Source organism: Psammomys obesus, unplaced genomic scaffold (genome assembly GCF_907164565.1).
Source record: "Psammomys obesus unplaced genomic scaffold, mPsaObe1.curated_primary_1811, whole genome shotgun sequence".
Taxonomy (NCBI): Eukaryota; Metazoa; Chordata; class Mammalia; order Rodentia; family Muridae; genus Psammomys; species Psammomys obesus.
This window is the reverse complement of record NW_026585580.1, coordinates 10,240,513-10,256,742: the sequence shown is the minus strand read 5'-3', so window position 1 is coordinate 10,256,742 and position 16,230 is coordinate 10,240,513. Positions and strand designations below refer to the sequence as shown.

At 36.1% G+C, this 16,230-nt stretch overlaps 1 protein-coding gene across 4 annotated transcripts in view; it reads right to left on the bottom strand.

Annotated features, from left to right (window-relative positions):
• Positions 1-16,230, bottom strand: part of Khdrbs2 (KH RNA binding domain containing, signal transduction associated 2) — a 514,570-nt gene that overhangs the window by 427,498 nt on the left and 70,842 nt on the right. For all 4 annotated transcript variants that reach the window (XR_008720013.1, XM_055606304.1, XM_055606285.1 and 1 more), the window contains exon 2: positions 5,241-5,368. Coding sequence is in view for 3 of the 4 variants with exons in the window: in XM_055606304.1 (XP_055462279.1) it covers positions 5,241-5,368 (128 nt within the window). In the remaining variant the exon portion in view is untranslated. The remainder of the gene's footprint in view (positions 1-5,240; positions 5,369-16,230) is intronic.

Here is a 16,230-nt window from a genome sequence, read left to right as displayed (position 1 = left end):
AATGATTTCCTTATTTTTCATTGCTGAGTAATATTCCATTGTGTAGATGTACCACAATTTCTGCATCCATTCTTCAGTTGAGGGGCATCTGGGTTGTTTCCAGCTTCTGGCTATTACAAATAAAGCTGCTACAAACATGGTTGAGCAAATGTCCTTATTGTGTACTTGAGCCTCTTCTGGATATATGCCTAGGAGTGGTATGGCTGGATCTTGAGGAAGCGCTATTCCTAGTTATCTGAGAAAGCACCAGATTGATTTCCAGAGTGGTTGTACAAGTTTACCATCAGAAGAAGAAGAAAACAGGAAAAAGCTAGAAACCCTCCATGGAGAGCCTCTGAAAGGCTCTGCCCTGCAGACTATCAAAGCAGATGCTGAGACTTATGGCCAACTGTTGGGCAGAGTGCAGAGAATCTTATGTAAGAAGTGGGAAATAGTAAGATCTTGAGAGGACAGGAACTCCACAAGGAGAGCAACAAAACCAGAAATTTGAACACAGGGGTCTTCCCAGAGACTCATACTCCAACCAAGTACCATAACCTAGAACCCCTGCACAAATACAGCCCATGGCAGTTCAGTGTCCAAATGGGTTCCATAGTAATGGGAAGAGGGACTGCCTCTGACATAATCTTATTGGCCTGCTCTTTGTCACCTCCCCCTGAGGGGGGAACAGCCTTACCAGGCTACAGAAGGTGACAATGCAGCCACTCCTGATGAGATCTGATAGACTAAAATCAGAAGAAAGGAGAGGAGAACCTCCCCTATCAGTGGACTTGGGGAAGGGCATGCGTGAAGCAGGGGGTGGGACGGTGGAATTGGGAGGGGAGGAGGGAGGGGCTTGTGGGAGATACAAAGTGAATAAAATATAATTACTAAAAATTTAAAAAAAAATTCAAAGGTGTCAGGCTAGGAAAGTGATAGGAATTAAACTGAAATTTAAAAAGCTTGTCAAGTACCCTCTTTATATCAGCCAAAAAAAAAAAAAAATCTTTTTGATGTTTTACTCATTCTCCTATTACTTCTGGATGACAATGCAACTTAGAAATATACATACGTGCTTCAAAGATGGCAGCAATACAACTTGAAAAATCATAGGCACACCTTTGGATAAATTTAGGTAAAGAAAAGGTCTGATGCATTTTATAGGACTCTGAATGTACCAAGAAAGGGTTTTCTAATTCACCGAGTGGCTGACTTGCCAGTTTCTCTCTACTTAGTTCTGATATTATGTTTTTATGGGTGGTTTTCTTTTCTTTTCTTTTTTTTTTTTTTTGGTTGTGTTTTGTGTTTCTTAAGATTTTCTGTGTTTTTTTTTTAAATTATGCTTTTTATTTACTTCAGTGTTCTTGAGAAAGAGAGAAAGAAGGTATAGAGTTGGGCATGTGGAGAGACAGAGAGGATCTTAATGAAGTTTTGGATAAAGAAACCATGATCAGAATATATTGTACAAAAGATTTACTTTCCATAACAACAACAGCAAAAAAATTACAGGACCAAGTTTACACACGCTCTAGCAGTAGCTTGCTTGATAGACTGAAAATGATTCTGGCTCTAATATGCATATGAATTTGATATTTGGAAACTATAAAGTGTGTGTTGAAGTATGTCAAAAAGCACAGATGGATTTGGGGAGGAGAAGCTGAGGTTAAGGATGGGGCAACTTGCCCATGGGAAGAAAATGAATTTCTTATGAGGATTAACTACCAAGAAATAATCGCTGATCCTCTTTGCAAGTGCTACAATACACACAATGCCTACTTCAAAAATGGCGACTCGCCAGTGAAGAATGACAAATCCAGTTTTTCCTGACTTCCACACATAGACACGCACATGAAAGAGGGAGAGAGGAAGAGAGAGAGAGAGAGAGAGAGAGAGAGAGAGAGAGAATCCTGTCCATGTTTGAAATAAGTTCTTTGTTGTTACCGGAAGCCTATAGACAATTAGAAGTTATTACAGTGAACTAAATTAACTAAATTAACTGTTATGCATTCTTGTGAAGAACACAGCAAAAATGTAACCTTACTGAAATATTCCCAAACATACCTTTATCAATCTTGTCACCAAAATATTAAAAAATGTCCATTAAAAGTATTTGACAATATGGCCTATTTATCCCTCAATTATTTCAACAAACATAGAACACTACGGTTACATATGTCATTGCTGAAATGCCTCAACAGCCTCCTTATAGTTTCTATAATTTAAAATCCTAAACTTCTTCCAATTCCTTCTAGTATTCAACTAAGTCAGCAAATTAGCCTGAAGTTGGAGACTAATTGAAACAAAATCTATCTGAAAAAGGTCGTGAAGTAAAGACATGATAAGGTCATCCCCTTCCCCAAATTTCCACTCTTCCTCATTGCCCTTTGCTTGAAAGGACTGTCTCATCCACGCATTAATTAGTGGTGCAAACAGACAACCAGGGGATAGAAGGGTCTCAGACAGCCTTATATAAAGCAGGTAATTCTAGAGAGCACACCCACGAAGGATGATCCATTTTTTTAATATACAAGGTTAAATTTATATTCATGTCACTGCTCAGTTTCACAGTATCACAACGCAGCACACTAAGCTCGTGAATGTATATTAGACAGCTCAAGTTTAATGATCGAAATGGAATTTTTCTGATATTTTGTAAGATGTATCAATGAATACACAGAGAGAATCAATACTTTGTAACAAATGGAGAGAGCCTCAAAAAGATTATAGAAAATGATGAAACAATGTGTTTTTTTTTGAAATATGATTTTATTGTTGTATTATAAAACCAAATAGGTTACCATTGATAGGTAACTATACCACATAGGACTAGTTAGATAATCTCTTTCACAGTGCTTCCTCTTTCAATGAAGGGATATAGAGCGCCCATCTGTGGGATCAATAAATGGAATAGGCATTGACTGAAAATATTAAAGGGTTGGCAGGCTATTCAGCAATTAGAGTCATGCGGTTTTTCCGAAGCATGAGTTGTCAAAAGACTAGTTTGTATACTACTATCATTAGAGCTATTAGCTTTCAAATTCTTCCACATTATATAAGAGAAGTAACATATACATTAAAACATGATCAATCAGATTAAAAATTTAACTGTTTGTAAAAGGAAACAAGGTATGTACTCAAGATCCCCATAAGTTTTTCTGATCTGTAGCATAAAAGGCACATATTCTGTGACTTTCCAATATTAGCTCTAGCTTAACATTCTGATTCTATAACATCTAAATAAAAAAATTTTCCAAACTTTTATAGTTTGAGCACCTTCAAATTAATTATGAAATTATACAGAAAATAAAAAATTGGTGCTACATAATATCCCGATTTTAAGTTACCACTATGAATCAATTATAGAATTTTAACATTTAGCATTAAACAATATGCAAACTTGAAAAGGCTTCAGGTCTTTTAATGCTTTCTACGTTGCCATTGTCATTTGGATAGAGGCTACAGAGAAGCTTTTCATTGCCATATTTTCACAAACCCAGACTTTCAAGTGATATTACAGAAGACTGTATCAAGTCATGCCATATTTACTCTTATATTAAGGGAAGAACCTTTTATTTGAAAACATAATTGGTTAATGAAGTTATTAATTAATTCCTAAAAGTCTATCACATTGCTATCATAATCTGTTATGCAACAAATGCCTTCATGCATTTTCATTGATAGCCCAATTTGATATCATAAAAAAACAACAAATAACATTTACAAGAAAACAATATTCCTACTGACCACACATTTCTTATAACAGATTAAGCCTGGTTTAATAAAATAAACCCAAAACTTACTTGATCCTTAAAAATATCATCTGAAGCTAAATTTTATAATATATTTTTTCATATGTTAGGTAATTGCAAACAAAGCATTTGACTTAATTGTATTTACTATAGTTTATCATGGCAAAAGGCAATCAGAAAACTATACTCTTCATGTCTGTAATCTTTACTTATTAAGATAATTACATGGTGCTTGCTTCAAAGCCACTCATTAAAAAGTATGTTATTAGTTTGATTTATTGGTCTATTTTCAGAGATTTTTATTTATTAGCAAATATAGAAACCTTTTTTATCCACTGAAATTTATTAACATTGCCCATTAAACCATGTCAATGAATGTTATATTATATTATAATCAATTATAAATGGGTACAAACATAGTTAAAGATGTATTACACTGGAAACAATACAATAACTGGTTTTAAAACTGACTATAGAAGGTAAGAAGGTAAAAACCATGAAACCAGTAATATGCTATTTTCTGAATACAACAAATCCCATTGATTAGCAAATGCTGTATATTTTATATTCTCTCTAAATATAAGAACATACATATATATATGAATACATATATATATATACATACATACATACATACATACATACATACATATATGTATATTATCCCCAAAGAAAACATAATAAAGTGATATGCATAATTTGGTAAATTGGAGAGTAACTGCCATGCTGAATTGTAGTGGGAATTTTGGATTTTTTTTTTTTTTTCAGAAAATACAGAAATGTTATGAGAATATGTTTTTGTTTTAATCCCTGGTTTTGGGATAAGAGGCTGCCTCACAGCTTGTGACTGTGATTTGCCTCATGCTCTAGCAGTGGTGTGGTTTAGCCTGATATAGATAGTTTCTGAAAGTGTGTTTGGAAGTTTGGAATTTTGGGAACTTTTCAGAGGATATATAAAAGCCGGGGCCCACAGAGGCAGGGTTGCTCTGTTATTGGCTGGTTGGTGGCTGTTTGCTGTTGTTTGCTGTTTGTTACGTAATCATGCACAAAGAAACGAGAAGAAGAAATTAGATATCACGACAACTAAGATGAAACTTGCCACAAGGAAATCAGTGCCTCTATCGGGAAGTAGTAAAACTGTAACTTCTCCCCCTAACCGCTTCTACCCTTTTTTATCTCTTATATAGTGTTAATGGGGTAATAAAACTGGATAATGGTTAAATAGAGAGAAAAGAACCCACACAGTAACAAACACTGGCCACATTGAATAAATGACTAAAACATGTAATTATGCTTTCCATACTTATGGAAATAGATAAAATAAATGCACTGACCCTCGGTTGAAAATTCTTATCACTTTCAGTTTTCCTTCCTGTATCAGTACTATGCATTTGCGTACGTTCATACAGCAAAGCCTTACATGTTTAACTCATAAGAGGCAATAGAGAAAGCAACAAGATGTCATCCTTTTTATCCCAACACACAGAACAACGTGCATGCTGCATGCAGTACCTTTGGGTATTGTTTAACAGGAATCAATACTCTTTCGGAAAGCTTTATATTTTTGTTGCTGATGACATCGAGATATTTCTTTTCCTCATCTTCTTTTTTTCCATCTGAACCTTGAAATTTCTCAATTTCTGAAAAGAAATCACAAAACCAAAATAAATGACATGAAAAATAAGGCACAGTAAAACGATTGTTTTTGAATACTTTTGACAAAGGCTGAACCTGCACCTTGAAAAAAAAGGTATGAACAGCAACAACAAAATGCACTTAGCTGCCGTATGCATCTTCTAATAAAATACCAAAAAAGTGTCCTTTAAACACTTTAAACATCTACACAAACAACTTTCCTGGAAACAGGAGCTAGGGCAATGCATATTGTAAGTTCATAATTTTTATTTTACTTAGGATTTTTCCTAAGAAAATAAAATATTTTAAAATAGTGATCATCCGGTTGTCTGAAATACAGCAAAATAAATGTTTTATATTATAAACAATCATAAAATCATCTTAAAATGGTAATGCAAAATAATATAATTATAATTGGCAAATGCTGAGAAAAATGATTATTTTGCCCTTTAAGAATGTTCCAAAGTGGCTATTCAAATTATAATTATACTATTTACTCATTCCTACATTTTAATATTTTCATTAAAAATGTGAATCTCTACTATGTCTACCGGAGATAAAATAGAAAACAGAAAGGGACCTGGTTTTGTAAAGTATGTATTCTAATGAGGAAAACAACCACTTAGAAAAAACAAGCATATATGTTTGGTAAGAGAAAATATCCACCATGAAGCTATAGAAAATGTGAATGGGAGTGGAATCTAGGTACATATCTTGTGCTTAGATTTATTAGACTGATGTTAGTCCAGGTCCTGAATGTTAAGGAAGAGCAAGCCAAGAGGAGACAGACAAGAAAGACTGGCAACTGAGTGAAGAATAAATTTCACTGGCTGAATATCAGAGAAAAGAGTTTGGTGGGGAGATGCAGGACAGATAACTGAAGATCCTGTACAAGGAAAGGGTTTCTGATTTTTACCGTGAATGTAATTGGAAGCCACTGGGCAGTCTTGAGTTGGGAGGCAGCCACATTTACGTTTCCTTTGTAAAGATAACATGCAAAACGAGTTACACCAGAGGACAAACTAAAAGGGAAAACTGTTTATATGGTTTTGTAGTGTGTGTGTGTGTGTGTGTGTGTGTGTGTGTGTGTGTGTGTTTTGTGGGACAGTCCATATAGCTTGACCTTGAAGTCACTGTCTAATTCACATGGTCTTGAACTCATGATCCTACTGACTCAGTCTTACCATTGCTAGCATTATAGTCACACCTCACACCAAGCTCACTGGTTTACATTTATCTAGCTGGGAAGTGTTGCTGAGCTGGAGTAATAAGGTAGGAATTAGATGGTGAGGAGAAGGGGCAGCCGAAGCTGGAGTAGGTCATTCCATGTAACTGATCATGAGAAAGAGACACATTAGGGTTATAGAAAAGCTGTCCTTGCCATTTTTTGGAGATTAGGTGATATTATCAAAATATCATCTGTAAATATTTATTGTCTTGTTCTTTGCTAACTTTATTTTACTGTCCCCAAATGCCAAGTAGTGCGGCTAAGAATGGGGATGGTTCGTATTTTGTTACAGATGCATCAAAGCCTTCTGTTCACAGTGTTGTGTAGACAGAAATGTGATGATGACCATTAAGATGGGTACTGGAATACATTTTAATTCACACACAGTTTTAAAACAATCACTCTTAATGCCTGGCTACTCACAGTGGTATAAAATAAATACTGTATTTATTATGCAAAGTTCTCAAATTATTACTATATTGATTACTACTCTTTTTTAACCTACACATAAAAAAAAAACAACCACCAAAAGTTTACACAAAAATTACTAACATATTCCACAGTTTGTCCTGTGTGAAACTTCAACAATCTTTTTATAGTTTTACATTGATTACCCATACACTACCTGGATTAAAGCTGTGTGGAATGGTTTGACTATGTGTATTGACTTTCTTAGTTTTACACTAAAATTTCACTTATGCCAACAGAACTATTTAAAAATTACTTATATATGTGCTAGTACTACTTGGCATGGTGGCATAAGGTTTCTCTTGTCATATTTCAGTATTAAGTATATTCAGTATATTAAAGAGTCATTTTAAATTGACTGCTTTATAAACGCCAAGATCTTCAGATCTTTCCCCACCTTGTATCCTTTTACAACCAGAACACTGGCAACTACAAGTAAATGGTCTCCATTGGGTGACAAGGGGCTTGTGATCACAGTTCTTGGTACTTGCATGCCAGCTCACCACACGTGGCATGTTGCCTACTACTCTGAGGAGGGAACTGTAACATGAAACACAGAAGCTCTCTCTAGGCCCAATTTGCTACAGGAATAGCTTCTTTGTCATTCTGTTACAAAAAGAAACTGAATTTTTCTGACATTCTTTTCCTCCACAAAATACTCAAGTTGGGCTCTTTTAGACACTTACAATTTGATCATTCTATGATTAATTCTAATAACATTCCAATCAAGAAGCAGAGTTAAATGAAATAACATTTCCCCTGCTCTTTCTGTTCATTTCTATAATTTCACTTTGAAATGCTTGCTATTTCTTTTGGCCTTTTAACAGTTTCACACAGTCATCTTCTCTTCCTTGTCATATCTGTGTGAGCAAGAGCGCAATAATTACATGTCAAGTGCAGTGTCACAAAATGGTATAGCCAAACCTTGTCTGGTTTCAAAACCACAGAATTCAAACCTTTGTGTCCCCTGTCATATTTTGTTTTGTTTTTCAGATTATTTACTTTCATATATTTAAAATAATTATCTCAATTTTGTCTATTTATTTGTTTATTTATGGTTCTATCGATTGAACCTAGGGCTTAATGCACAATGCTAGAGAAATGTTCTACCACTAAGGTGTATCTCCAGCCTTCTTTGGTTTCCTCATTTTTACTTTAAAGTATGATCCTTAACACTCCCACAGTGTCCTGAACTCTCTCTGTATTACACAGTGGACTGAAACATGATGTTCTAGCTCCCAGGGAGCTTACACAGGCTTACATCACGAGGACCAACTTTAAATAATCCTTTCTGTTATCTTACTATTAATGCATAAATGTACTTTGTGACATTTAGAGAATAAAATTATTCATAGAATTTCAAAGATGCACTGATTAGAAAGTGGTGTGTAATGCAATCAAATCACTTAGCATTTCCACATAAGCATCTATTTAAACTTGATCAGTACACTATGAGATATGTTATTTAGTATATTAAAGGTGATTGTGTTAAATCTTGAAGTTCCAAAATTTTATAAGTTTTCTGCTCTCTTTTAATTTATTTGTTAGTGAATATACTCATTCAAGAATTTCTAATGCTAATGCTATAGAAATTCTGGGTTACATGGAAATGCAGAGCAACCTTCCACTGTCCTGTCTCCATCCACTTAATGGTTGGCTGGCATCAGAAGAAGGCTAAGGAAGAAAGCAATGCAAATGGAATTTTCGTTTACTTACAGACATAATTTCTTTAACTGTGATTTTCCTCAGGCTTCGTTATATTTTATAAACATCTTTCGTTGGTTTTATCTGTTTTTATATTTTAATAAGAAAATGTTTATCTGAGGTTATATATGCAAATTAGTTGTATTTTTATTAAAGTAATATTACAGAATGTCTGAAATTTCATTCCTTCTTCTCAAAACATTGTTAAGAATATATTATAGAAACCGATAGTAGCAGATGCTCTCAAATTACATTCACATTAGTTTCTTTTAAAATATATTTTAAAATGTATTTTATCTGTGCATTTTAGAATTCAAGTATTCTTAGCACTCTTAGTAGCTAAAGTTTGCATGACTCATTAATGTATCATGAAAATTATATATATTCTCTGTTGTTGGAGACAACAGTAGGATGTACATATAAGAGACAACCTCTCACAGATACAAGCAAGTATAGAATACATCTTGGAATAAATGGGGTTATGAATACTTATTTGGAATATGCACTCAACAGTAGAATGGGGTTTATAAATTGTGAACATGATTAAACTTAATCTGTGCTATTTGGGTTTAAAAAATAGATTGAGCTCATTCTATCAGTCAAAGAATGAAGGTTCTAGTGAACAATAACTTCTCTTCAAGTACGGATGGCTTTTGAATTCCCTATAGAGAAGAAAGGATGAAAACTATAGAGCAACAGAAATAAAAATGGCATCGTGCTAGCATAAAAACAGACTGGTGGATCAATGGACTCAAATTGAAGACCCAGAAATAAATCCATATACCTATGGAAACTTAATTTTGGACAAAGAACTCAAAACCACACAACAGAAAAAAGACAGCATCTTCAACAATTGATGCTGGTATAACTGGATGTCTACTTGTAGAAAAATGCAAATAGACCCATCTTTATCACCCTGCACAAAGTTAAGGTCCAGTGGACAAAAGACTTGAACATAAAACCAGACAGAAATCTGTTAGAAGAAAAAGTGGGGAAGAGCCTTGAACTCATTGGTACAGAAGGTACCTGAACAGAACACTAATAGCACAAGCTCTAAGATCAACAATTAATAAATGGGGCCTCATAAACCAAAGAGCTTCTGTCAAGCAAAGGACAGTGTCATCAGAATAAAATGACAACCTACATACTGGGAAAAGATCTTCAGCAATCTTACATCTGACAGAGGGCTAATATCCAGAATAGATAAAATAACTCAAAAAGTTAAAAAGCAACAAATCAATTAATCCAATTAAAAAATGGGGTACTGAACTAAACAGAGAATTCTCAACAGTGGAATATCTAATGTTTCTTTAAGCGAAACACTTAAAGAAATGCTCAATATTCCTAGTCATCAGGGAGATGCAAATCAAAACAACCCTGAGATTTCACCTAACACCCATCAGAATGGCTAAGATCACAAACTCAAGTGATAACACATGCTGGAGAGGATGTGGAGAAAGGGGAACCCTTCTCCATTGTTGCTGGGAATGTAAGCTTCTACAACAATTTTGGAAATCAATCTGGCACTTTCTCAGATAATTAGGAATAGTGCTACCTCAGGATCCAGCTATACCATTCCTAGGCATATATCCAAAAGATTGCCCACCAAATTTAATAAGTACATTTGCTCAACTATGTTCCTAGCAGATTTATTTGTAATATCCAGAATCTGGAAACAACCCAGATGCCTCTCAGTTGAGGAATGAATACAGAAATTGTGATACATTTACACAATGGAATACCCAGCAATTGAAAACAAGAAAATCATGAAATTTGCAGGCAAATGGTGGGAACCAGAAAAGATCATCTGAGTGAGGTATCCCAGAATCAGAAAGACACACATGGTATATAATCACTTATAAGCAGATATTATATTAAACATAGAATATAGGATAAACATACTAAAATCTATAGTTCTAAAGAAGCTAAACAATAGGTAGGACCCTAGAGAAGATGCTTAATCATCATTCAGAAGGACAATCAGGATAGACATCAGAAGTAGGAGAAGACAATGAACAGGAGAGGGGCCTTCCACAGAGGACTGCTGAAAGACTCTACCCAAAGTATCAAAGACTCAAAGCCAAATTTTGGGTGGAATGCTGGAATTGTTTTGGAAGAAGAGGAAGATAGAAAGTCCTGCAGGGCACAGAAACTCCACAAGGAGAACAATAGTGCCAAAATAGATGGGCCTAGTGTGCCTGCAGGAACCTATACTCCAACTAAGGACCATGCATGGAGAGGACCTAGACCCCCTGTTCAAAGGAAGCCCATGGCAGCTCAGTGTCCAAGTGGGTTCCCTAATAAGGGGAACAGGGACTGTCCCTGACATGAACTCAGTGGCTGGCTCTTTGATCACCTTCCTCTGGGGGACGGGGGAGGTGTAGCCTTGCCAGATCACAGAGGAAGGTGATGCAGTCAGCCCTGATGAGATGTGATAGGCTAGGGTCACATAGGGTCACATAGGAGGTCCTTCCCTATCAGGGGACTGGGGAAAGGGCATAAGGGGAAAAAGGGAGGGTGGGTGGAACTGGGATGAAATGAGGGAGGGGGCTGCAGCAGCAGAGATACAAAGTGAATAAAGTGTAATAAATAAATATATAAACAAAATAAAATTAAAAGAAAGCGTAAAAATAATCACTGCCTTAAGCCTATAAGCAAGTAAACTCAAAATCGGTGAATGATCTCAATGTAAAACCTGTTAAGAGAATAAAACCAGGGAGATAAAAAAAAAAAGCTATTTGGCTTCCAGTTATTAGCTTATGCTAAGATTTTCTCAGATACACTTCACTGCTTCAGAAAATAATACCAAGAATTCACTCACTAAATCTCACAAAATTAAATAGGGTGCTGGGACAGCAACAAATGTGCTGAACAAACATGAGGGCCTGAGTTTGTATCTCTAAGTCATAGAAATGCGGGTGTGTTGGCATACAACTGTAAGCCCAGCACTGGGGGGACGATGGGGGGGGGAAACCAGGCCGCTACTGAGGGCTTACTGGTCAGCCAGTCCAGCCAAAATAGTGATTTAAATATTCTTTCCTTCCTTCCTTCATTCATTCATTTAATGTACATTAGTGCTCTATTGAATGTATACCTATAGAGGGCCTCAGATCCCATTATAGATGATTGTGAGACACTATGTGGTTGCTGAACTCAGGAAGAGCAGCAAGTGTTCTTAACTGCTAAGCCATCTCTCCAGCTCCTACTTAAACATATCAAAATAAATATGGCTGTAATAATCACATAATGGGGCTCTATATTTTCTTAACTCTTTCAGTAATAGGACTTAGAATAAGCACCCCATTTAAATGTGTATATCTCCAGGATATTTGGCTGACAGCTGGAGACATTTGATCTATTGCTTTTAAGCAAGAATAAGGCAGGTGATCATCATATGCAGGCAAGGTAAAATCAAGCCCATTAGCTTCATGAGTGCATGTAAAGAAAAGAGAGGAGTGGGAGATATCATTGTTCTTATCACCTTTTAAGGCATGCACCATTCTAATTCTTCCTGCGAAACCTTATCTTTTGCAGTTTCTTTCACCTTGTAGTAGAGTGGATTCAAATGGGGGAACCTCTTTAATAATTTTATCTTTGGGGAGCATTCTAAATACAAGATGTAGCAGAATTTTGAAGATCTGTTCTAGTTGGCTTTCTCTTTCAACTTGACATGGCCTGGTTGTATATAACAGGAAAGCATTGATTGAAGAATTGCCTTGTTCAAATTGGCCTGTGAGCTTTTCTGCAGGAGGGGCTTGAGGTTCCAGATTGATTTTTAATTGATTCTTAATTGATGTTGTAGAACTGAACATGCTCTGAATAACATCTTCCCTAGACAGGTGGTTCTTGCCTGTATAACATAGCGGCTAAGCATAAGCCTGGGAGGGAGGGAGCCAGAAAAGAAGCCAGCAAACATAATTCTAACATGGTTCCTGTTCCAAGTTCCTGCCTTGACTTCACTAAGTCAAGGACTGCGACCTGGAAGTGTAAAATATTAAACCCTTTCATCGTCTATGTTGCTTTTGGTTATTTTATCACAGCAGCCAAGACCAAACTAGAATATGGTATGTGTTAAAAATAAGTATATTTATGTTCCCATTGATATAGTTAAATGAGTAAGAGAAAACATTTTTTTTTAAAAACAAACCTTGTTGACCTAAAATATGTTTAATGACACATGCTGTCTCAAAAATAATCTGGGGAAGCAATTAAAGAAGACATCCAAACAATCTATGGCCTCTGCATGCCTGCTTATTGACAAGCTCATCCATACATATGCTTAATATACCAAATATTAAACACGACACATAGAGACAGAGAGACTATATTCAATGTTCTGGGGTTGTGGTGATGCTTGTCCTGAGAGATACTAAATGTTCTTGGGAAGGAGCTGGTTTGGTTCCCAGCAACCACAAATTTTTAACAAGCATCTGTATTTCTAGTTCCAGGTAATCCAACATCTACCTTGGAACTGTGTTGGTTAACGGTCATGCATTTGGTACATGCAGGCAAAACACTCATACACATAAAAATAAATACACAAATCTTTAAAATTTTTCTGCATAGAAAACGAAACAAACAAGCACAGAGCCAACCCATGTGGCAGCCTTTTTGGAGGTAATGGCAAATTTGGAGTTAATGGCATCTGAGCAGTGGAATTCGGCCTCTTGGCTTTGGCTATTTTCCAAAGTCCAGTTTCTCATAAACTGACCTTGGTGGTCCTACAGCGGACTGCTCTGACCCTGAGAAACTTTGTGCAACCATAGTCACCAGACAGCAGGCTCTGTGTAACCTTGAGTGAGCTCTCCTATGTTTTGACCAAGAAAAGCTCCTACGTGAGAAACTGCTTGTACTTTTTTGCCTACTTATGTGTTAACCTGATGTCCATTAAATCGACAGCTGGATCAGCATGTAGACTTGGTGTCCTTCTCTGTGTCGCCCTGTCTCTCTCTCTCCCAGCCCTCTCTCAGGTGGTATTCAGGTGTCACTGCTGGCTGGTGACAAATCCACAAAATGGAGTTTATCTTTGCTAGCTATACATTTAATGATGAAGTATAGTAGATGAAAAAATTGAATAGATAAATTTTAAAAATTAAATGAATGAGCTAATGAAGTGAACAGACAGTTCTCAAAGGATGCTTGACAAATGGCCCATCAACACATGAAGAAATGTTCAAAATCCTTAGTCATCTAGGAAGTACACTAATCAAATTAGTAAGACTATTACAACAATAATTAATGAAAAAAGAGGCAACATATTGGAAAAGGAGAGAGGAGAGGCATATACGAGCATTTAAAGGGAGGAAAGGAAAAGGAGAACTATTTTATTCATATTATAATCTCAAAAATATAAAATAAGCCTGTTTTGGGGGTTCACTTTTGTACAAATATTTGTGTCCAGTTTCTCTGAGGAACGTTGAATGCATATTTTGCCAGTTGCTCACATTTCTAACTTTCAAACAGAAATGAAGCAAACTTAAATATATGTGGACTTCTAGGCAATTTTAAAAAATCAAGATAAACAACAATCAAGCAGATTTCAAAATAATTTAATGTAATTTTAAAACCTATTTAAATAAACCTATTTAAAACCTATTTAAATGTGTTGAAATGCTTTATTTCAACACAGAATATAGAGTTAGCTGAGGAAGAAATATTGGGGTAATTTTGTGACTCCTATCTTTGCATAAACCACTACAAGTCAGAAACGATTACCACAGAACTTTTCAAATACGGAGTTTTGAAAGAGCTAGCATTACACACATGCAGGAAGAAAGCAGTAAGAAAAGTTTTTAAAATCTTACCTAAAGTTTTAAATAGTTTCATGATCATTTTTAGAGTTTGATCCTACCCACCCAAATTCATGTTCTTATGCTCTCTCTTTTTCTCTCTCTTGCTAGTTTTCTCACTCTTGCTCTCTCTAGAAAACACTGAAAACAATACCAAGCAAACAAAAAATTCAGTCAAACAAATAAACAACAACAAAACAAATCAAACACAAAACAAAAATCACACCACACAAAAACAAGCAAACAAAGAAATACTTGGCCAGCATTTTGTGTTGGCCAAGTATTTCTACCTGCTCTGGAATATGTTTGACATCATCAGTGATGTTTCATGAGAAGCAAGAGAACAAACTGATTTTTTCATTCCTTTTAGTGTTAGAAGCAGCTGGTCTGCCAGCTTGCGTTGATATTTAGATCTCAAGGGAAAGACAGCTTTCACCATGGCGTTCACTGGAGTCAGTGATAAATTTCCAAGTCTATCTTATTTTTGTTTGAGGCAGCAGGTGGGATGTCTTGTCAAAGTCACACCTTTTGCTTGACTTCCTTGTGAATTTCCTCATTGTGCTAGGTGCTTTTGCTCTGGCTTAACAGGAGTCTGGAAAAAAGCAAGGTGTCTAGCTTCCATGAGAGCCTCTCCAAAAGGTCCCATGTGTTGTAAGTTGTTTTATTAATTTCAGTCCTCACTCTGGACTCAAGAACCATTCAACTCTGCCAGCGGGCTCTGGCACTTTAGATATCAAACAGCGTCTTGGTTATGAGTGGTATTCTGTGGGCATTTCTCCTTCTCTGTGCTGGAATTTTGTCTAACTTGACCCTGCTTAAGTCTTGTGTGTGCTGTCACAGTGTCTGTGAGTTCATGTGGGCAGCAGTCCTGCTGTGTCTGGAAAATGATATGTCCTTGGAGTCATTCACCACCTCTAGTTCTTACAATCTTTCTGCCTCCTCTTCCCCATAGATCCCCTAACCTTAAGGGGAGGGGTTAGATAAAAACATCCCGTTTAGGACTGATGGCTCCAAAGTTTTTCACTGTGTTAATTTACTTTGTTAATTACTGTCTATTACAAGAAGAGGCTTCTCTGGTAAGTAAGGGTCAAGGTGCACTGATCTATGGCTACAGCAATATACCATTAGAGGTTATGTAATTGCCTAAACCTTTAGGGAATAATAGTAGTAGATTTCCCCTGGGCTGTGATTTATCTAGTCTCAGGTCCTTGAGCAGTGTCAGGTATGAGTTCCATCTCATGGTGTGGACCACAAATCCAATTAAAAAGTGGCTGGATGTCCCCATAATATTTGTGTCACATTTGCGCCTATATCTCTTGCAGGCAAGTCTCTGTTGCATGTCATAAGGTTTGTAGCTGGGTGAAACTGATTATTTTTCTCCTCTGGTAGCATGTAAAACACCTTTCAGAACCATGAATGCTAGTCAATAGAGGTAAAGCATCTAGCTGGGCAACAGAGTAATGAGGCAAAGGATTTTAAAGAGAAAGATAGAGTCTATCTAAGTTTGTATGGGTTATGTGAAAAACAACAACAACAAAAAAAAAAAACAAAAAAAGCAACTATACTTGGAAAGGAGCCATGTTTTTCTAGAAATCCATTGACAAATATGCCCTTACAAAATGCTTTCTAGGAGGGACAGTTAAGAATTCAGAGCACTGAAGTCAATAGGCTCACAGCT